Source organism: Struthio camelus, chromosome 27 (genome assembly GCF_040807025.1).
Source record: "Struthio camelus isolate bStrCam1 chromosome 27, bStrCam1.hap1, whole genome shotgun sequence".
NCBI lineage: Eukaryota > Metazoa > Chordata > Aves > Struthioniformes > Struthionidae > Struthio > Struthio camelus.
In genome coordinates this window covers 464,710-486,105 of record NC_090968.1, presented here as the reverse complement: position 1 = coordinate 486,105, position 21,396 = coordinate 464,710, and the positions used below count along the sequence as shown (strand labels likewise).

The window sequence follows — 21,396 nt, the reverse complement described above, 5'->3', positions numbered from 1 at the left end:
AATTCTGAGTGGTTCTGCTTTTTAAAGGAAGATCTACCTGCTTGCTCACTCTGAATACGCTGTCTGTGCACCTCCCAAGACCAGGAAGCTTTTGAGCTTGCAGTGCGGCGTCACCTCCGTCCGGTAGAACTCAGGCTTGTTCTGAGAGTTGAATATCAACAACTGCAGGGTCACGGAACCACGGAATGGCGGAGGGTGGAAGGGACCTCTGGAGATGGTCAGGGTCAGCTAGAGCAGGTTGCTCAGGGCCGGGCCCTGTTGGGTTTTGAATACCTCCAGTGAGGGAGACTCCACAGCCTCTCTAGCATTTCTTTCTGCCACCACAGCATGGCAGCACCTCATGCCGGCCCAAGCCAAAGATCCTAGAGGCATAACTGAGTTCAGTCGGTCCAGAGAGTTGCCTCCCAGCAGTAGAGACAGAGAAACAATAGCAGTTGAGAAAAATGACTGACCCAACTGGGACAACCTAAGCTCACTTTTCAGCTGTGGCTGTAAATGCCTTCCCCTCGGGAATAGCAAAAGAGTAACATAATCTTTGTGGCCTATAGGTAACAAAATCAGAAATTGTTTCAGGTTTTCTCTTAAGCCGTTTCAACAAACCCTTTCTCAATTTTGTTCCCACCACAAAATTCACTGCTGTTTTAACAGTCCTGGAAGCTAGAAGGGCAAAGATGGCGACACAAACCAACGTCGTTTTTTCACCTAGAAGAACGGACAGCACATTTCTTTTGCCTTCGGTCCCATAAGGAGTACTGTGGATTAAACGCATGTGCCCTAATAGTCTGTGGATCATTTTGGTGGAGGAAAAGGGGGCTGCGTCCTTCAATTTGATCAGTAGCGCACTGCCCCGGTCTGGGCCAGGCCCCGGCAAGGTCTCCGCCTCCAGCCATTCCCCTGCAAAGGGAGCAAACCCCAACGGTCCCTCCATGGAGCTGACATCAAAGCAGCAGCTGGAGCCCAGCTGGCCACATGGCCTCATCCCTCCTGGCCCAGCCGTGGGGCCCTGAGGGAGGCTGCTCGCCCTGCCCCACTGCCCCCCCGCACTGCCTGTCCACCCGGGCCCTATGCCAGCCCTGGTGCTGGCCAGTTGCCCGGGACCAGGGCAGCTCCAGCTCCCTGCCAGGGGGTGGGAGTGCGGGAGGAGCCAGGCCAGGAGCTGGGGGGAGAGGCCGGACCTGCTGCCTGGCTGGGGCTGGAGCCCTGGTGTGGAGGGAGGCGGGGAGGGCCGGGGACCAGGCAGCAGCTGCGGGGCTGTGCCTGCGCCTGCTGCACTGCCGGGCCCTGCGGTGTGGGGAGAGGAGTCAGGAGGCAGGGCAGCGTGGGGAGGACGGCAGGGCGGCAGGGCAGGGGCAGGAGGGCAGTGGGGGCTGCAGCGAGGGGTCGAGGCCCGTGTTTCTGCGGCACAGTAGCACTCACACCACAGCCCAAGCCCCCTTGAAAGCACAGCAGCACGGGGGAAGGGGTGGGTAGGGGCAGGGTGTCAGCTGCCTCATCAGCTTCCAAACTGTCCCTGGCCCCAGTGGCACAAGGAAGCAGAGGACAGTGACACTCTGTGCCCCTTGTTCTTGTGTCAAGGAGATTCCCTGCCCCCAGACGGCCTGCAGCTCCCTCGTGCCAGCGCCTCCCTCCAGGACAGCGCCAGAGTCCCTGCCCTGCGGCTCCTCAGGCAGCTCCTGCTGCCCCCAGGACACACCAGCCTGCCCTTAGCTGACACACAGAGAAACAGACTTCTCGCTCGCTTATTCCTCCTTGCAAGCACACGGTTGTTGCTTTGCTGCTCTCCAGGGACGTTCCTGCTGCCCAAAGAGCCTTTCCCCAGGTGAGTGCATCGGCGCTGGCCTGCCCGGCCATTCCTGGAGCCTTCCCCTGTGTAGCGACCCGAGCTGGGGGTGCTGCTCTGCAGTGGGAGCGGACCGTGGTGCCCTGGGGCCACAGGGTGACTCCGCCCTGGCCGTGGTGGTCAGGGTGGGAAGCAGACCCCGCGGGACAGACAACCCCCTACCAAAGGGTAGGTGGCCATGGACGATGCTCTGAGCAATCGCAGGGCACTTCAAACAGCTCAGGCTGTGTTCAGGTGTGGCCCTAGATCAAGCCCATGGCTTTTCATTGAAGGTGACGTGAACCGCTCTCCAGGCTCCTTTCCCTGGGCCTCCGGGGTCCCCACTGCCTCTCGTGGGACTGTAGGGCTCTCACTGGCCTGCACATTCATTGGTTTAGGCCTTTACCTTTGGATGACTCCACCTGATTTTGTGAAGCTCCATTCACTGCCCACCCCGAGGCACGTGGTGCCCTTGGAGATGCCCTGTGCTCTCCTGGTGGCTCCATACTCCCTTGGAGAAGGATGGGAATCAGTCTCCAGCCCTGTCGTTTGGGAGATACCACTTGACCATTCACCACCTCCAGGAGCACTGGCTACCCACAAGCGAGAGCTGAATCCAGCCCTCCTTCCCTAACACATCATCCCATGGGCTCATCGCCTCGAGCCCATGGAGAACCCCCAAAAAGCAACAGGCCCCTTCAGGCTGAAAGCCCTTGAGCGCATTGTTGACTCCACCTTTGGAAGAAGAGCCCAACCTTCAAGCACTGCACTGAGGAAATCCCCATTTATTACAGAGAAGCCCGCTCTGACACAGTGATAGAAACAGTGTATCTGTCCCTGCCAGGAGTCCAGGCCTTGCCCCCGCCTCACCCTTACAGCCGGAAATGTCCCGCTAGAAGGCCCTATTCCCATCTCATGAGAAGACAGGACTCCTAGACAGGGCCAAGAAGGGAGTTACTTTCCTCATGCTTCAGGGACTGATTTAGAGGAGGTAAACAATACATTGAGAAGGCCCTGGCATGAAGCGGGATTCCGTTCCATCCCGTGCACTCCACACACTCTCAGGAGGGGGGATTCCCCTGTCCCCAGTTTTGGTGAGCACAAAATGGCTGTCTGCATGCCAGCTCCTTGTCTAAGCTCCCACTGTAATCAGTGGAGGTGGAGGGAGGGAGGGAGGGAGGAGGGGAATCCGCCCTGCACACACCAACACCTTTGAACTTCTGAAGGGACAGCGGTGGGCCAAGACGCGTGCAAGCGCCTGCTTGCTCTGATAGAGCAACTATGAGACCCAAACCCTGCCAGAGCATCAGCTGGCCGTGTGATAATCAGTGTCAGCCTTGCCTGCAGTGGCTGTCAGGTTCACAGAATCACACAGAAGCACGCAATGGCCAAGCCTGGAAGGGACCTCTGGAGATCATCTAGTCCAACCCCCCTGCTCAAGCCGGGTCCTCTAGAGCATGTTGCCCAGGACCGCGTCCAGGCCGGTTTTGAAAATCTCCAGCGAAGGAGACTCCACAAGCTCTCCGGGCAACCTCTGCCAGTGCTCCGTCACCCTCACAGGCCTCAAAAGTTTCTTTTGAGGGAATCTGATGTTACAGGGGGTGTTGATTTAGCACAATGATTCAGCAATGCCCTGAGAGCACAATTCAAGTGTATCACAGTACAAGTGTGAACAACATCTAGCTAGACAGTTCAAGCACAATACCAATCACAATACCAATGTGGTTGCCATTTCCAGTCTCAGACACGCTCAGCGTCACAACGCTGGTCAGGTCTGTGTGCAACAGCTGCGGTTAGTGAGCTGCATCCTACACTGTCCTTGCGATTCATGGGGCACCTTGCCCTCTGAGCCTTCTCCCATTGTAGGCGTTGTTGGTCAGTCACAGTAGGCTCTCGCAGGAATGACCGCTTACTGCAAAAAAATACCTGTCACCTGAGCCTGTGCTGTGGACAAACTGGTGTCCAGGCTGGCTTCAATAAGCTTACGGCTAGGAGGAAGGAGAGCTCGGGCGTTAAGCATGAAAACTAAGGGTGGCTGCCAAACAGCACAGGCACAGCTTGTCTCCCTGAGGCTTAGTGATCTGTCCCCCGCAGATTCCCAGGCCCAAAGCGCAGCGGATCAGCAAGGCTGGACTGATCGCTCCAGGACAACACTGCGAAAAGGGTGATTATAGCGCGTGAGGGGTCTGCCCGCTGGAGCACAGCCCCTGAGCTTCCCGCGAGACAATAGCTGTGGGTAGCTGGCATCAGCGGGAAGCTCCTCTCTCTCAGCTAGCTGATAGGGGGAGTGGGTGTTGGCGTGCTCTTTCTCGGTATGCTGTTGGTTGGGGAGCACGTCCGAGAACTGAACCTGCAGTGTCTCTGATCTGCATGCAAGATGTGAGAGAGAGGCAGCATACCCGCCATGCGATGCATCAGCTATGGCCCACTCCAAGCTATCTCCCTGGGAAGCACACAGTGCAGGGGCCCCTATGGGATCTCCTTGTACTTGAGATGGCCTTGTTAGCAATTCTGCTAGTAGATCTGCGCTTCTGTTAGTGTTCATCATTCTGCCAGTAGATCTGATACCCGCCCATTAGTGAAGAGCCATGACATGAGTCTAAGCATGCCCCTACCGGGCTGTGCTCTGGGCAACGTGTGGGCTCCAGGTGCGACGCCTGTCCCTGCTGCCCTGCTGGCTCCTGCCGGCGCCCTGTGCCACTGACCGCTAGACCCCAACAAGGCAGGCCGGCTCAGAGGACACAGGGAGTGACTGGCCACAACTGTTGCACAGAAAGCTGGCTTGCTCTCCGTGCAAAGGGGACTGGAGGCTGGCCTCTGTTTCAGAGGAACGGCTTGGGAGCTGTGGGCCAAGCAAGGCCACCATCCCCATGGCGGGAAATGAGTCTGCCATGCATTGGGAAAGGCGTCTGCCTGTCTGCCCCTGCTGCCACAGGGTCCCCAGTGGTTGGGCTCTAGCGCAGAGCCCTTTTGGGCCAGGCCAGCTGGCATCTTGCAGCAGAGGCTGTGGGGATGAAGGGCTTCCCCAGGGCTTTCTCCTCCCATCTCCAGCCCTGGGCTTTAGGCCTCCGTGCCCGGGGAGGAGGCTGGGGGAGCACAAGAGGCGGGTGCCTGCCGGGGGGCACTGGCCACCCCTGGCCAGCGCTCTCGGGGGCCCTTTGTGACGGCCCTTTGTGACGGCCCCAACCTCTTGTGACAGCGCAGCGCTGCTGCATTGCCTCGGGCGGCTGCAGAGTCTCGCCCAGCTGCCTGGTGGTCAGACTCGTGCCAAGCTCGGGTGTGAGGCGCGGGGGGTCGAGCAAGGCTTTTGGGGCTGGTGCTGGGCTCGTGCTCTGGGGCTGGCAGCAGACCTTGGTACCGCTCGCCAGAGGCACCGCTGCCTGTGCCTCCTCGTGCCCTGCCTGGCAGAGGCGGCTGGGCTCCCACGGGGCGTGCTTGCAGAGTGGAGGTGAGCTGCGTGGGGGACGTCCAGCACGGGCTGGACCGGGTCGGGCCGGGCGGTGGGGGCGGTGGGACTCGGGGAACTGCCAGCGCCACAGCCCGAGTGTGCCTGCCCGTGGGCCAGGGCTGTACATGTGTGCCTGGCACACGTGGACTGTGGGGGAGCAGGGTGGCTGCTTCCAGCTGTGCACGAGGACATCGTTTGGAGCACACGCAATATGGGTCTGTAAGTGTGCACGAGTGTTTATGTGTGTATATGCCGGGAAGGGTAGTGACCACGTGAGCGTCCCTGTGTGCCCGAGCACACGGGCTGTAGCCCCCTCACACCGTGCTGCCTCCCAGCGCACAGCCCAAGCCATGGAGGTGGCGGATGTGAAGCTGGCCCTGCAGCGGGTACAGGCGCAGAAGCAGGAGCTGCTGAATCTCCTGGAGGCGCTGGAGAAGGACTATGAGGCGCTGCAGGGCACAAACGCCCGCCTGACCAAGCAGGTGGCCAGGTGGGGTGATCGCGACGTGGCTGGGCGCGGGAATGCAGGAGGCTGGGGAGGTGTGCGGAGGTTGGCGGAGGAAGGGCAGGCAGGTGGGAGGGCCTGTGCTGGTGCGTGTGGTGTGATGGCACCCCGTTGCTGCAGGCAGCAGAGGCGCAGGAGAGGGGCGGAGGAGCTGGAAGGGCTGCTGGCCGAGCACAGCAGGCTGCTGGAGCAGCTGAATGAAAGCAAGGAGGAGAGGGGCCATTGCAAGGAGCTGCTGCGGTGCCTGGTAGGCGTGGAGTGGCCTTGGTGCGCGGGGCTGGTGGTGCCCCCGCTGAAGGCCTGCTCTGTGCCCCCTCTGCTTGGCTCTGAAGCCCTGCTCTGCCCCCTTCCCCATGCAGCAGGAGGAGAAGCAGGAGCTGCAGGCTGCTGCCCAGGAGCTGGCGCGGGAGAGCTGTGCCCTCAGGCAGCGGTGCTGCAGCAGCCAGCAGGAGCTGCAGGTGATGGAGGAGCTGCTGCCCCAGCTGGAGGTGAGCGGAGCCAGGGGCCTCTGGCTGCGCGCTGGTGCCTGCAGAGCTGGGTACAGAGGGGAGGCGCGTGCGAGGGACAGTGGCAGAGTGGGAGCTGGGGGCCGAGGGCAGCCGGGAGGGCGGAGGGCCTGGGACCCGCTGCCAGGAGCAGATCTCACAGGAGAGAGCCCGTGCCCTGCTGAGTGCTCCTCTTCCTCTCCTCTGCCGCAGGAGCGCTTGCAGGCAGCCAAGGAGGAGAGGCGCATGAGGCTGCAGGAGCTCGACGAGGTACAGGGGAGAGGGAGAGCTGCGCTGGCAGCAGTGGGGTGCCAGTGCTGGTGGGGTGCCAGTGCTGGCATCGGTGCACCCCTCAGCCTTGGCCAGCAGTGGGCCTGGGGAGGGCACTAGCCCCAGGGGCCGTGACTCCCCTTTGGCTGGCCTTGTCTGTGGCCAGCCCTCCCGGGGCCCTGGGGCGGGGCAGTTGCGAGGGGGCCGAGCCCTGGGGCTGGAGGCGGAGGGGGCTGCCCAGCTGCCAGCTCCACTGGTGGCATTGCATTGTGTGCCCTGTGAGTTGCAGGAGCAGCAGCGCTCGGCCCAGCTGAAGCAGCAGCTGCGTGAGCAGGAGAAGCGGGCAAAGGTAGTGCCAAAGGGGCGAGGGCAGAGGGTGGTGGGCGCCCACTGGCCGGGGGCTTTGGAGGAGGCTGCAGCAGGCACGTGGACCGGGCCCCTTCTGTCTGCCAGGTGCTGCGGGCTGAACTGAGGCCACTTCGAGAGGAAGTGGAGGAGCTGGAGCTGGAAAATGCCTAGTGAGTGGGCACCGGGGACACCTCTCCCCACAGGCGCATGCAGCAGCTCTGTGCTGCAGCTGGAGGGCCAGAGGACGCCAGTGCCGGCCTCGGGGAGGGGATGCAGGGGCTCTGTGCAGCATGTGGCGGGACAGGAGACCCCGATGGCTGCTGTGGGGCAGCAGTATGTTGCGACGGGCAGCCCCAGCGGCCATGGAGGTCAGCGCTCGCCCAAGCAAGCTCTGTTGCCTGCAGCAAGCAGCAGATGGAGCAGGAGCCCGAGGTGGAGGGGTCTGTGCTGCCGGAGCTGCTGGAAGCGAAGCTGGTAAGGGGGAGAGGCAGCGCCAAAGCCTGCAGGAGCTGGCAGGGTCTTGCTGGGGAGAGGGGCGCCATGCAGCCCCGTGTGGGTCCCACAAGTGTCCCCGCTCTGTGTTGGCCTGCAGGAGAGGCAGGAGCTGGCAAAGAGATGCGGCATGGCTACGTGGCTGCAGTGAGTTGCCCCTGGGGTCCCTGATGCCCTGCGGCTCACGTGTGGGCTGCTGTGCAGCGAGCGGGCTGCGGCCTGGCGGGTCCTGCTCACTGGCTGTGGGCTTTGCAGCTGGGAATCACGCCCCGGCAGCGCATTCCTTGCGCCAAGCTTTCTTCTTTCTGGGCTCCTGGCGGCTCTTCTGCAACCCTCCACCAGGGAGCGACGAGCAGTGCGTGTTGGGGGGTGGGGGCGCAGACGGTGGGGCTGGCTGAAGGGGCCCGCGTGGCCCAGCGGTGGGTGCAGGGCAGGAGAGGGTTGGGATGCACCTGCCCTGCGCCCTCTCCCATGCCTGCGCTGTGCCCCAGGAGACTCTGCATGCTCTTCATCTGCCTGGAGCTGGTCGTCGGCTTCGTGCTGGGCGCCGTGGTGCTCTACGCTTCCCAGTATGACCAGGAGTTCCTCTACCGGCTGCTGCTGTGGCTGCTACCCGAGCAGAGCTATGCTCACCTGGTGTACGTGCTGGGAGAGACCCTGAGCCTGTGGAGTGAGGGGCTGCTGCCTTCCTGACAGCCGTCGCCCAGCCCCGCGTCTCCGTAGGTCTCGGCCTCGTGGAGCCTGCTGGGTGCCCGCTGAATAAGACGTCCTCGGAGACCACTTTGGTGTGGTCGAGTGTGCTTTGTGCGCACGCAGAGAGAGGCCCTTGGAGCCCCAGAGTCTTTTCACATGGTGGCCTTTGTGGGCAGGGGGTGATTTGAGGTGGTTGTTGGGGGGGAGGGGGTTCAGGGTTTCCTTCCTTTGGTGTACTCGGTGTACTTTCCAAGGCCCGGGGTTGTCTTGTCCCAGGGTGTTGAGCAGGCAAAGGCGTCCGAGCCTGGAGACGGCGTGTGAATCGAGCAGACGTTGTGGACTCGTGAGGGCCACCGTGCCCCGCCATGGTCTTTGCACTTGGCAGTGTCCCTGAAAGCGGAGCCCAGGTCCTTGCCCTTCAGCTCATGCACCACTTTGGCCAGCACCAGCATGCTCTTGCTGACCATCTCCAGACAGGGGATGTCCTCCAGGCCCCTCATCAGCACCACCACAATCACCCCCTTTTACTTCCTCAGCCGCAAGGCCGAAGACACACAGGAGCTTCTCATTACCTGGGCCTCCCCTTCCTTCTCTTCAGCAGCCCAGGCCCGGGGCCCTGCAGCGCCAGGTGCCACTGCCCTCCCCACCGCCGCCCGAGGCCGGTCCCCCGCAGACCCGCACGTCACAGCTCCGAGCTCTCTGCTCTCTCCACACGCGGCCTCGCGGGCGGCTCCGGCTCCTGCCCTCGCCCCAGCAGCGTGAGGCCGGCCCCGGGGCAGTGGGAGTTGTCCTCCAGCGGAGCCTCCGCCAGGAAAGGCTGCTGCCACTGGGCCCCGCTCTGCTGGGCTCCCCTGTGGGAGTCGCTGGAAGGGAACTGGCCCCCGAAACCTGAGCTGGGCGCGGGAGCTGTTTGCCACCCTCCGGGGGAAACGGAGTGGTGCTTTCAGCCAGTGTTGTAGCGCGACAGGGGCAGAAAGGCCTGGAGCTGTGAGAGCTCCCATCCCCATAACAGTTTCCTTTCGAGGTATTTGATGCTACATGGGATGTCTGATTTAGCAGAGCGATACAGCAACAGTCTGAAACCACAATGCCAGTGTACACTTCACAAACTCTAGCAGTTGCATTATACAGTTCCATCACAACACCAATGTGATCCCCTTTACCCATTACTATCATGGGCTCACTGTCACAACGCTGGGCCTCCCCAGTCGCCAGGAAGGAATACGTGGGTTGAAGCCAGCTCAAGCCCGTTGCTCTCCTTTGCATCAAGAACTTTTTCAAACCCTTTACAGGTTAGGGCCCATTTTCTTCCCTTTGTTTCCAATGTTCCTCGACACAAATGTCCTTAATTCCTTTCGCCCAGGCCCTTGCTTAAACCCAAATGGTAAAGACAGAGCAAAACCCTCTGCTCGAGGTGTGCATTGCTGCTGGAGACGGAGCTAGCTAAGCAGGGGTTCACGTTTCCTTGCTTCTGCCTTCTGTGCATCAGTGTTTCCTGGCTATGGCTGCTTTAGGAAAGCCAAGACTCCCCTGTTCCCTTCTGAATCACGAGGAGAAAATGGGTCTTGCCCTGTGTGATCAAACGGCTTCTAACGCACCAAGTGTTTGGTAAAGAAGGACAGAACAACAGTCTCTCTGGTCAAGAGTGGGTATTGTTACTTAACCCTCTTCTCCTCGGGCTGACCTTTGTAGTGTCTCTGGCTGTTTGCAGTAATGGTGAGTGACAAATTCTGTGTGCACCTTTGGGTGCCCTGGTCTTAAATTAATGCAGACTTTAGGCAAGACTCTTAAATAATCCCTTTGTAACTGTTTGGGGGGGGTGTGTATGGTATTTTGTTTGTTTGTTTATGATGGCAGAGTTTCCAAAGCAAGTAAGCAAATTGCACCTTTTCGGGACAAGCCAAGTTCCCTTGTTTAGATCAGGCTCGTGTCTTCTCTGGAGCTTCTCTAGAAAGCTGAAGGCATGGAACTGTTGCAGGTGTCCTGAATCGTCCCCTGCAGGGAGGTCAGGTGTAATTGGATTGCTGGCAAACAATTTTCTTCTCTAGCCAGCAGTTTGTCAGAATGTCATGTGCACACATTTGCTATTGTCCCCATGAGCTGGGTTTTTTTCCTCTTTTCACTGTTTGTTATTTACGTGGTAGTTGACAAGTACTTTTTTCACATGTCTGTGCCATTGTTATGCAAAGCTATGAGTTTTGTAATTATTTTGGGGTAGATCCTGGAATCTGAGGAAAGGCTGTTGGGTGGTACAAAATGACAAGCTCTGCTTGTGAGGCAGGAGCAGCATCCCTTCTTGCAAAATGACTAACTTGGTCCAGTGTGGAGTCTTGCAGTTAAAGCCCCAGCAGATGCCGTGCTCCAGTCCTCGTCAACTTTCACATGATAGTCAGAAGGCCTCTTTGTCCGAGTTGACGCTTCCTACTCAGCCAGTGCGTATGAGGAATCTGTCTGCGTTGTCCCTCATAACCTGAGAGCCCCATACATCTAATGGTGCTTGAAAGCTGACTCGTGGTTTTTCTCCGAACACTTTCCCATCTGTCAGTGCAGACATCAATGTGGTGATGCTTGGGGCCCACTGCGAAATGATCTGGTCAGGTACAGAGTCTCTTATCACCATACTGGCTTGGGTGCCTTTAAAGCACAATGAGCATGGGCTACCCTGAGTGTTGGTTGTAGGTCTCTCCCAGGAAAAGGCGGATCTGTGTGTCACGTTGTGATCTCTCAAATTTACAGGACAGCGTACTTTGTGAAACCAACTTTAGTCTTATGAGCTTATTAGGTAAAAAAGAAAAAAAACCCCAAAAGCAAAGAAAGAGTGAATCCTTTCTGTGCAGACTAGCCTAAGTCATTAATTCTGTAGTTACTTAATTAGCTAGTTCACTGATTTGTTAACTCGATGATTCATTAATTCACATGCTTATGAGCAAGGCAGTTACCTAACCGACAGTGAGAGTGCTCATCCTTCCTCCGTCACGATGCGGGCATGCCCTGAATTGCACCGGGATGCACAAGAGCCTCAGCAGTGCGGCTGCTGCTGCATCCGCTTCCAAGGCTGCTTGAGTGAGCCGATGTATTTGGACCTTCCGGCTTGGCAGTTCAATCCCTGCCATGCCTATTGGTTGTTTTGGTTCCTGAGCAAGGATTTACTTAATTCCAAAGCACTTGGGTCTTATGTGGTGTTAACAAGCAGTTCCTTAAAAACCTGCAAGGATAGCAGACCTCATCCTTTTTGTCCTTGAGGATGGGGCGTATGGGTTGCTCTCCCTTTAGCCTCATGGTGCTGCTCCCAGCCTATGTCAGGCCGTAGCATGAGCCCTCCTTGCAGGGTCTTGGATGCCTGGGTTGTGCCAACTCCCCAGTATATTCAGAGCCAAAGCTTTGCTGTGAAGTACGTGGTGGCCCCTGGCACAAAGGAACTGCCTTTAGAGAGCAATCAGTAAAGCTAGGCTTTTGACCTGAGGGCAGACTGTCGGGGAGGGGCTTCCTAGTAGCAGCCTGACAGCTGAAGCGGAAGCGTGCTGTCCACGGAGGGCATTGCGTTCTTCCAAGAGCTTTGTAACTCTCCTCCTGGCACCTCCCACTGTTAGAGCTTCCAAATTATTGCAGCTCTGCAGCGTTAGCAAGCATTTCTGCATGTGTTAGCTGGCGTAACACAAATCTCTAGCTAACCTGGCTTCCTTAGATGTCTTTGCCATTGATGCCGAGGTGGGGAAGACGATTACACCAACAGCTTTCCAGAGCAGGAGCAGCGGGGTCCACTGGGTCAAACGAGCTGTTGGTTCACACTGGCACTCTCTTGGGCAGTGTTGAACAGCAGCTGTCTAGGAAGGAGGATCAGAAGAGGGCACTATATACTGATGTTTTCTTTTTTTTTCCTCCGAGCATTCTTCCAGCAGGCTGTGGCCTGGGAGCTTCCCCTGCCAGAGGCAGTAGCCCAAGGGCCTTTCCTGTATTTGTGCTTGCAGAGGGGCACCCACTCAGGCACACCGTGAATCTGTGGAAGGGCCTAATGCGGTTCCTTGCCTGATTCTCTGTCCCTTTTCTTCTTGCATTTGCTTTCCTCCTTTTGACCTCGGCAAAGCAAGGAGCACGTGCTTTCATGGAGCGCTCTGCTTGACTGGCTGGGTCTCCCTGGCCAATAACCACTAGGTCACAGCCTGTCATTTGTGCATGTAAAGTTAAGGTTTGGGTGTTTTGGCCCCCTAGATGCTTTACTTCCCCTGCAGTGAATATCCTCTGATGCTTTATTGCGCAGCCATTTGGTGTCCTTTGATCCTTCTGCAGCTCTTTTGGCCCAAAACAGGGAGATGAATGAGTGGGGTGCTTTTTTGCTTTGGTTTTGTTTTAAGCAGCCACTCTCTGCCGGAAGAAGGGAAGGCGCAAAGACATCAGAAGGCGGCGCTACAAAGGAGGCGTTACAAAGACATCTCTGTTCCGGAGTGGGTTGTTCCGCCCGGAAAAGGGAACTGGACCTCCTCCTCATGAGGCCTTAATCTGTACTACTGAGCCTAAGCTCTTAGAGAAAGCCCACAGGCATCTCGTCCTGTTCTTGATGTACCAGCTGAGAGGGCAAGTGGGCTGGGAAACCGAGAGAGAGGAAAGTTCTCCCTCTGTTTTGCATTCATTTGGAAATTCCACAGTGACTGAATGGAAGCGGCTGTGGGTTTTTTCTGGGCAAGTAGGCAGATTGTGTCTCCAGAGACAAACCCGTGTCATTTCACACGGGTGAGAGGAACTCCTGAACAGTAACAGATGCCTTGCCGAAATGAGAGAAGTGGGGCAGTTCTGTAGCTGTGAAGTGTCCGGGGCAGGGCCCGGGGGGGTTTGTAGCTCCCCCATGTTTGGTGGGTGGGATCAGGGCTGGAAGCTCACAGGGCAGAGCTGTGTTGTCTGCCTGGATTTCTGATACCTGCTTGCCAGCAGAAGCTGTGCAGTTCCTCTTGGGCAAGGGACGGCAGCCAATGGCTTTGTAATGTCTTTAGGGGAGGAAGGTGTTTAACCCTGTGACCTGTTAAAACAGGAGTTGTTTTGAGGGGCAGCTTTTCCTCAGGGGCTTGCAAGCTGTTGTTAGTGAAGGCGATGTGGTTTTGCTGGGTTGTCCTGTCTTGCCCCCATTCAGGAGGGGGGTGGGCAAAACCATGCTGCCCCCAAAGTGGCAGGTATGGGGTGTTCCTCAGATGAACTTTGTCACCTGAAAGACTTGGCAGCTGGGATGCTTAAGCGTATTTCTGCTGCTTTCTCCTAGGATTCCTTTTCAGTGGCATGTTTTTCGGGTGCGAGTCAAGGGTCTTCCTTCTGCAGGAAGATGGTGTGGGAAACAACGCCGCAGCAGCTGTGGGGAGACATGCCCTGTGAGGGTAACACTGTGATCACCTCCTGCTGAGGAACTCTCGTGTTAATTATGTTTCTGACGCCTTCTTCCAAAAAGCAGCCAGCACTCCGATTTTCCTCTATCGGCTGCAACGTAGGGATTAAGCTTTTTTCTTCTTGTCCTGCCTGTGCAGACAGTTCCTCTCTTAGGAGTTAGCTACTGCACCTAAAGTGCAAGCCCATGAGCTTGCTGTGCCCCAGCTGGTGGGGAGTGGGGGAGCTAGCCTCCTGCCAGGCTAGCTATCTGAAACCATCCTAATACTCTCCTCTAACATTAACTACCCTCCAGCAAGAATTACTATGGCCTAAGGATAACTACGAACAGTAACTCTAACTAACTCTAACTATAAGTAATAATGCTAATGGTAACTATATGATAACTATAATAACTGCCCTAAGTATAGCCAGGCAGACTAGCTGTCTCCTACCCTTAGAGAAATTACAATGACCTAAGGATACTCCAACTGCTCTAAGAATACTGTAAGTAACTACACGCTAAGACTATGATAACCAACTCTACGCTAGCTATCCTAACAGCATCCTATCACTGTAACTACCCTACATTCTCAAAAGAGCCTTGGCAGGAGCGGTGGGATCCGTTTGCAGGCTGTGTTCTCCATCGTGCCGTGGAGGTGGAGGGGAGCCCTGGGAGGGAGGTGCCCCTGCGGCCAGCCGTGTCTCTGGGAAGGACCATTTGGCCAGGTTGCGAGGGGGGCTGCCCTTGCCTCTGTTGAGCAGAGGAACTCGGATGCTTTCCCGATTCAGTGCCAAGAGTGGGGAAGGGGGGAGGTGTAGAGCTGTTGCTGTGGATGCGCCGCCTCTGCTGTTCTAGTGAGTCCCTTGTTGCCGGCAAGAGTGCTGAAAAGTCTGTGAGAGATGGGCGAGCATTTACGAGACACCACACAGCCCCTGAGCTGAGCTTCCCTGGTGAAGAGAAGGGCTGAGGAGCCCCGTGGCAGGGAGAGGGAGAGCCACTGGAGAGCACTCTGCAAACATGGAACTTATTCTCCAGCTCCTTATTCTCCTGCTTCAGCATCCCTCTGCTGCCTATAAGGCACTGGGAGAAACACGGGTGAGGTGCTTGTGCTGCAGCTTTGCCTAAGAAAGAATAACCTGCCGCTGCAGTTAGTTCTTTTGGTTCAAGCAAAAGAAAGGAAGCTCAGTGGGGCTAATGTGCTGATGTGTCCTGAGGGCTCCAGAGCTTTGTGTGGTTGTTTCCAGAAGGAATTTTGGCACTTCAAAATAAAGTTTCTTGAATTAGGCGTGATCTCAAGATTGCAAAGGCAAGTCCTCAGCAGTGAGAAATGGTAGAGACTGGAAGTCTCTCCTGCTCTGGCGAGGTGCTCTGGGACTCGGAACGTGTGGGAAGCGGAAGGGCAGGGGTCATTGGCGTAGAGCAGGGGAAGGGCTGACTGGGAGTCCAAACTCCTGGGTTCTCTCCCAGCTCCAGCGCACTGCAGGCAGGCAAGTGTGGGGACGGTCATTTCTCCCCTCTGGGCCTCAGCCAGTCCCTGGGTGTTCACTGTCGGCCCAGCGCAGTTCTGCTGCTCCGTGTCTGCTTACCGATGTGCCCGTGGACACTGCGTACCCAGCTGCTCAGCTGGGAGAGGTAAGGGAGCCTCTGCAGGACGCCACTGGTAAGGAGTCAGACTTTTTTTGCTGGCAAGGACAAGCTTTGTCTCTTTTTAAGCGTTTCTTTTCCCCCTCTGTAATCCCGATGCTGGCTCAAAAGACGTATGTCATGGTATAGAAGGGAAGCAAATCTCCTCTCTGATTGCAGGTGTGCCTGTAGGTGAAGCTTCCCCAGCATCTCAGCTGGACGAGGTTTTGGCGCCTCTGCGGAATCCTGCGGGTGAGTAGGCAATACTTTTTTCCTGGAAGAACAAGCTTGTGTTATTATTTAATTTCTCACTGCACTCCTGTTATCACTCTCGTGACTCCAGAGAAATATATCTCGATAGACAAGTGAGGGAAATCTCATCTCGGCATGGTGTTGCCTGGTGCTGGCTAAGGGAAAAGCCTGAGGACGGGAGTTTGCCCCAAATCCTCTCTGACTCACGCTGACAGGGAGCCATAGGACATCAGAGACCAGTCCTGAAAGCTAGTTGCGCACAAGTGTTCTCTGGAAGAGCTGCGAGAGGAGGAAGGGGAGATGCCGCCTGTGTTTTAGGGAAGCCGGAGCACACAGTGGCTGCTGGGTTGGCGAGTCTAACCGGCACCACTTCAGCTGGAGCTGTGCCTTTGTGCAGCCAAGGACCCCAGAGTCCCTGGCTCAGAAAGCAGGAGCACAAGAGAGCCTGCCTCCGTCAGCCTGGGCTTAGGGTGCTGCGCTGGGAGTGCCTCCCTTTGTATCGAGCTGGGAGTTCCCGTTGTTCCTACCAAAACCTAGCCAAGGTTGCAGTCCCAGGGTTTGCTTTCAGGCAGAGATGTTAACTCCTAAGTTAACATGTGGGAAAGCTGAAGGCCTCTGTGAGCTGGGAATAACATGCCCCCTGAGGCACAAGCATGGAGATGGGCTCACCTCAGTGAGCAGTTCCTCACCTCATTGCAGGGGGCCTGGGGAGAGAGGCCAGAGGCTGCATTGCTCAGCCCTGCCAACCCCCACAGCCACAGCTACGCTCACCACTGCTGCAGCCCGGTCCTCAGCAGCCATCGGACATGCGGAATGTGACACACCTCCCAGAAATGATTTTGCTCCTGCTTCAAAGAAGCTTCAAAGCAGGGTTGTCAGCCTGGAAGCCATGTCCTGGCAGGGCTAGCTCTGCCTCCAAGCTGAGGAGAGCTAGACAATTCAAGCCAGTCTTCTTGCATCCTGAGCTCTGGCAGCTCTCCAGCAGCTCACATCCCAGGTGCCTTAAGTGCGTTCAGGTGACGAGCTCCTTAGCCAGCAGCAGCACTGGTGAAAAACCCCAGGGCCAGCTTCTTACCTGGAAGGTGGCACCCGCTCCAACACCGTGGTTAGCACTGCACACCAACAACGCAAAGGGGAAGAAGTAAGGCACGCAAGGAGATTAAAAGCCCCTAGAGCAGGTGGGGTGAGAGCGAAAGGAGCAGAAACACGGAGGCAAGCCACTTTTCCAGCAGAGGGGAAGCTGAGAGGGTTCCTCCCCAGAAGTGTATGCTGGGGAGTTTTATGCCTCCCCGTTCTCCAGCCCAGACAGGGCCATTTGGGGAACAGCTGCAGGGGAGCTCAGGCATTTTGGTGGGAGGCCCACACACACACAAGGAGAGGGGCTCGGTGCACCTCAGGTCTGTGCGGAAAACCCACCACTTCCTTGCCTGCCAAGGGAGAGCAGAGGGTGACAGAAGGCAAGTGAGTCACGAGGGACCCCTTCACTCTCCTCAGCATTTGTCACGGCAACCAGCTGGATTGCACTGGTCTTTATACAAACCTGGCCCCGCAGTGTCCTGCCAAAGGTGCTTTCAGACAGCCATCTCCTAGAATAACTGCTGGGGGGACTGACAGACTTCCTCATCCGTGTGGGCCCTGCATCTGCCAGCGTCTAGTCCAACTCCTACTCCAAGCTTGCCCCGAGAGCCCTCCATCGCCTCATTAAGAACACCTGAACCAGTCTTTGCCCTAGCATTGCTACCTTCTCCCAAGGAGGCCACTACTCACAGTCAGCTGACTGCCAGACCTTGTACCGCTGAAGACAACCCTTGGAGGGCAGCAGTCCAGCCCGTTTTCCACTTCTTTCGGTCTTCTTACCTAGCCGCCATTGCCACAGGCTTCTCTGGCTGCTCTCGTCTCTGCTTCCTGGCCATCTTCCTCTCTCCTTCCTAACGCTGAGGCCATGCCTGCCTCTTGCTGGGCTGGGTACAGGCCTCGGGGCTGCCTGCCCTCCTCTTTCTGGGCAGCCGGGGACTCCCGGGTGAGCATTGCCTGCCGCTGCCAGGAGCAAAGGGGATCTGGCTGCAGCCCTGCACAGAGCAACCAGCCACATCCTCCACCTGCCCCTGCCGGGGCTCTGTCTCCTCCCTGGGGGCAGTGGGGCAGCAGCTGCGGCAGCTCCAGCCAGTTTCCTTCGGCATGGCGGAGCTGGGCAAGCAGCTCCCGCTGGCTTTGCTGCAGCTCCGGCTGGACCCATGGAGCGGCTGCTCATTCTGCCCAGCTTCCTTTTCCTCTGCCGCGGCTGAGTGCTCTGAGTCTGAGGAGAGCACAATGCATTCAGGGCTTCCCTCTGCCCAGGGCTTCCAGGACCCTACAAGGACACAACTGTCTGACGAGGAGTCACTGTCCTGGGGGTCGGCAGGAGCCAGCAACTCTCTCCAGGCTTCTCCTCCTGCTCGAGCTGCCCCATCATCAGAGCTTCGCCGCGGCTGCTGGGCAGACTGTGTGGCTGCGGCAAGCTCGTGGGGGATGGCGTACGAGGGGCCAGGAAGCTCCGTGAGCCCAGGGCTACTAGCTCGGGATGGGCTCTGGGCTGGCACAGGAGTCCGGGCCGTCCCTGCAGCAGCTGCCAGGCTCAATGAGGCTGAGGGGCTTCCTTCGTGCCGGCTGGGAGCACGGTAGCCATACATGGCCTGCTGGTCGTAGGTCTCCATGCTGCACGAGCAGCGGGCAAAGCTGATGAGCTCGTGGAGGAACTGCTCGGTGCGACTCAGCAGAAGCAGCTCTAAGTCCTCAGCAAAGGCCTGACTGTCCAGGTCGTACCTCCTCAGGTTTGTCAGGACAATGAGCTCCGTGACAGTTAGCAATGTCTGGTGGACTCCAAAGAGGACTCTCAGTTCCCGCTGCAGCCAGGGCAGCAGTCTCTGAATGCTGGCCGGGCTGCGGCAGAAGAAGTCTGCCGAGATGTCCTGGGGGTGGCCGCCATCGGGAGCCCTTTGCACGCGCATCCCTGTGCGGTACAGAGAGCGGCGGAAGTTCAGCGTCTCCTCCTCCGTCGCTGCCGCATGCCCCTGAGGTCTCCTGTCAGCCCTGGCCTGCCTCTGTGGGGACAGCCTCTGGCGTGGCTCCAGCAGCCCTCCCTCTCTCTGCCTCTGCCTGGTGTGCCTCCGGGTCCCCTCCAGCCTGCTGCTGTTCTGCGGAGAGGGTCGCATCTGAGGAGAAGGGGAAGGCTGCTGCGGGTGAGCTGCAGGGTGACGGCGCCTCCGGATGGCAGGGCGGTGAGGAGCTCTCCGTTGCTGATGGCTGGCAACAGAACCATCTTCGGGGGGCCTGATGACATGCTCCTGGTAGTCATCTTCTGCCACCACTGTGTGCAGAATTGATCGGAAAGCCTGCTTGCACAGCGGGCATTCGGCCTTTGTTTTCGACCACCGGAACACACAACTAAAGCAAAACTTATGGAAGCAAGGTTTTATGTAGGCCACGTTGTCCAAGGTGTCCAGGCAGATGGGACACGTAGCGTCTGGAGCTGCAGGTCTTGGTGTTGTCTGCTGCAGAGGGCTGGGGGGAGCTGAGGGTAAGGAGCTGCCATCCGTTGCAGGTGCCTCAGCTGCTGATGCTGCACTCCGCTGCAGAAAGAGAGGCCGAGATCATTGCCCTTCCTGGGAAGACTGCGGAGGGCAGTGTGGAGGGCGGACTATGGTGCAGGCAGCGGTGCAGAAGAGCCATTGGCACAGAAACCCACACGAGGCTGCTTTCAGGATGAGAAGAAAGAACACAGGCACTGGTGCCTATCACCCAGGAAGGCCTCGGTGCCCTCCCATGACAGGGAGGTGTCATGGGTCAGTCTCCTCCTAACTCAGCAAGAGAGGAAGGAAAGACATTGAAAAATGTCCCGGCTCAGGAACTGCCTAGGAATTGCCGACATCTGCCTCCCTCCTTCCTCCGGAAAGGAAGAGGTCCCTCTTTGCACCAGTACCAGCCGCATCAGCAGAGCACAGGAGGCTGGGGGAGCATGCATTCAGACAGTTCTCAGAGCAACTCTTCCTTTACGAACTGGGAGCTGCCAGAAAGCTCAGGAACCAACATGCTGCCCCCGGGGAACGTGGGCATCCTTGCCATTCTTGGGCACCCTGCCCTTTCTCCTTGCCCTCTTCAAAAGCATGCCCTTGCTGCTTGGGACTCAGCACTTCCCAAAACCCCACTGACCACCTCTGCTTCCTTGCACAGCCCAGCCTGCAGCATAGTTCCAAGTGCAGCTCACCACAGCTGCAAGTGCACTCCGAGGAAGAGGCAACGAGGTCTCTCAGCACTCCTGGAGACCCCTGCAGCCTCTTGCTACACACACGGCACTGGCCACAGATGCACAGCATGCCTGTCAGCCAAGTGAGCCCAGCAGGAGTATGTGCCCTGCCGCCCAGCCAAATTGCAGCAGAAGTCCACAAGCCCTGCCCTGCCCCTGGCAGCTCTGACCCTCACCCTTTTCAAAGGATTGGTGGAGAGGTGACGAACCTTTTGGCGTTGGCGGCAGTGCGATGGCCCCTCTCAGCGCAAGAAGAGCAAGCCCCTTCCCTCTGCCTGTGTTGCCGCTCGTGGGGTGAGGGGCGAGGGTGGGTGGCACCTACCTCCATGGGCTCCTCTGCTGGGGGCCGTGCGGGTGGGGGAGCCAAACGTGCCTCACCTCCTCCAAGGGTTCAGGTGCGCTCTCTCTGGCGCGCTGTCAGCTTGAGGGCCTGTAGAGCACACGACTGTATGTGGCTGTAAAGGGAACAGGCTGCAGTTAGGGGAAAATCCTGCACGTGGCTTGGTAACTGCGGCTGTATAAAGGCGGCCCCAGAACTTCAGAGAAGTCATCGTAGGTACCATAAAGGGAGGCAGAAGCAAGGCATGAATCTGTGGAATTAGCCAGCACTTAGGAAGAAGGAGGAGAAGCCTGGAGGAGAGGGCTCCTGGGGAGTGGGGGGAGGTAATGCCTAGCTGAGGCATGAATAGCTGAGGTGGGATATCCAGGACGGCCGAGAACTGTCTAAGGGCAGCCAGATGTGTTTCCTGCAGACCAGAGGGAGGTGGCAAGGACCTCCCCTTGAGCTCAGTGAATTCTGAGTGGTTCTGCTTTTTAAAGGAAGATCTACCTGCTTGCTCACTCTGAATACACTGTCTGTGCACCTCCCAAGACCAGGAAGCTTTTGAGCTTGCAGTGCGGCGTCACCTCCGTCCGGTAGAACTCAGGCTTGTTCTGAGAGTTGAATATCAACAACTGCAGGGTCACGGAACCACGGAATGGCGGAGGGTGGAAGGGACCTCTGGAGATGGTCAGGGTCAGCTAGAGCAGGTTGCTCAGGGCCGGGCCCTGTTGGGTTTTGAATACCTCCAGTGAGGGAGACTCCACAGCCTCTCTAGCATTTCTTTCTGCCACCACAGCATGGCAGCACCTCATGCCGGCCCAAGCCAAAGATCCTAGAGGCATAACTGAGTTCAGTCGGTCCAGAGAGTTGCCTCCCAGCAGTAGAGACAGAGAAACAATAGCAGTTGAGAAAAATGACTGACCCAACTGGGACAACCTAAGCTCACTTTTCAGCTGTGGCTGTAAATGCCTTCCCCTCGGGAATAGCAAAAGAGTAACATAATCTTTGTGGCCTATAGGTAACAAAATCAGAAATTGTTTCAGGTTTTCTCTTAAGCCGTTTCAACAAACCCTTTCTCAATTTTGTTCCCACCACAAAATTCACTGCTGTTTTAACAGTCCTGGAAGCTAGAAGGGCAAAGATGGCGACACAAACCAACGTCGTTTTTTCACCTAGAAGAACGGACAGCACATTTCTTTTGCCTTCGGTCCCATAAGGAGTACTGTGGATTAAACGCACGTGCCCTAATAGTCTGTGGATCATTTTGGTGGAGGAAAAGGGGGCTGCGTCCTTCAATTTGATCAGTAGCGCACTGCCCCGGTCTGGGCCAGGCCCCGGTAAGGTCTCCGCCTCCAGCCATTCCCCTGCAAAGGGAGCAAACCCCAACGGTCCCTCCATGGAGCTGACATCAAAGCAGCAGCTGGAGCCCAGCTGGCCACATGGCCTCATCCCTCCTGGCCCAGCCGTGGGGCCCTGAGGGAGGCTGCTCGCCCTGCCCCACTGCCCC

The 21,396-nt window shown here is 57.6% G+C and overlaps 1 protein-coding gene across 1 annotated transcript; it reads right to left on the bottom strand.

Annotated features, from left to right (window-relative positions):
• Positions 1–16,297: 16,297 nt before the first annotated feature.
• LOC138062425 (E3 ubiquitin-protein ligase Topors-like) lies at positions 16,298–18,791 on the bottom strand (the record flags this gene model as incomplete). Its single annotated transcript, XM_068920514.1, has 2 exons — positions 16,298–16,397; positions 17,767–18,791. Coding segments are annotated over 2 exons (1,125 nt in total), but the record flags the coding sequence as incomplete, so codon positions are not given.
• Positions 18,792–21,396: the final 2,605 nt, after the last annotated feature.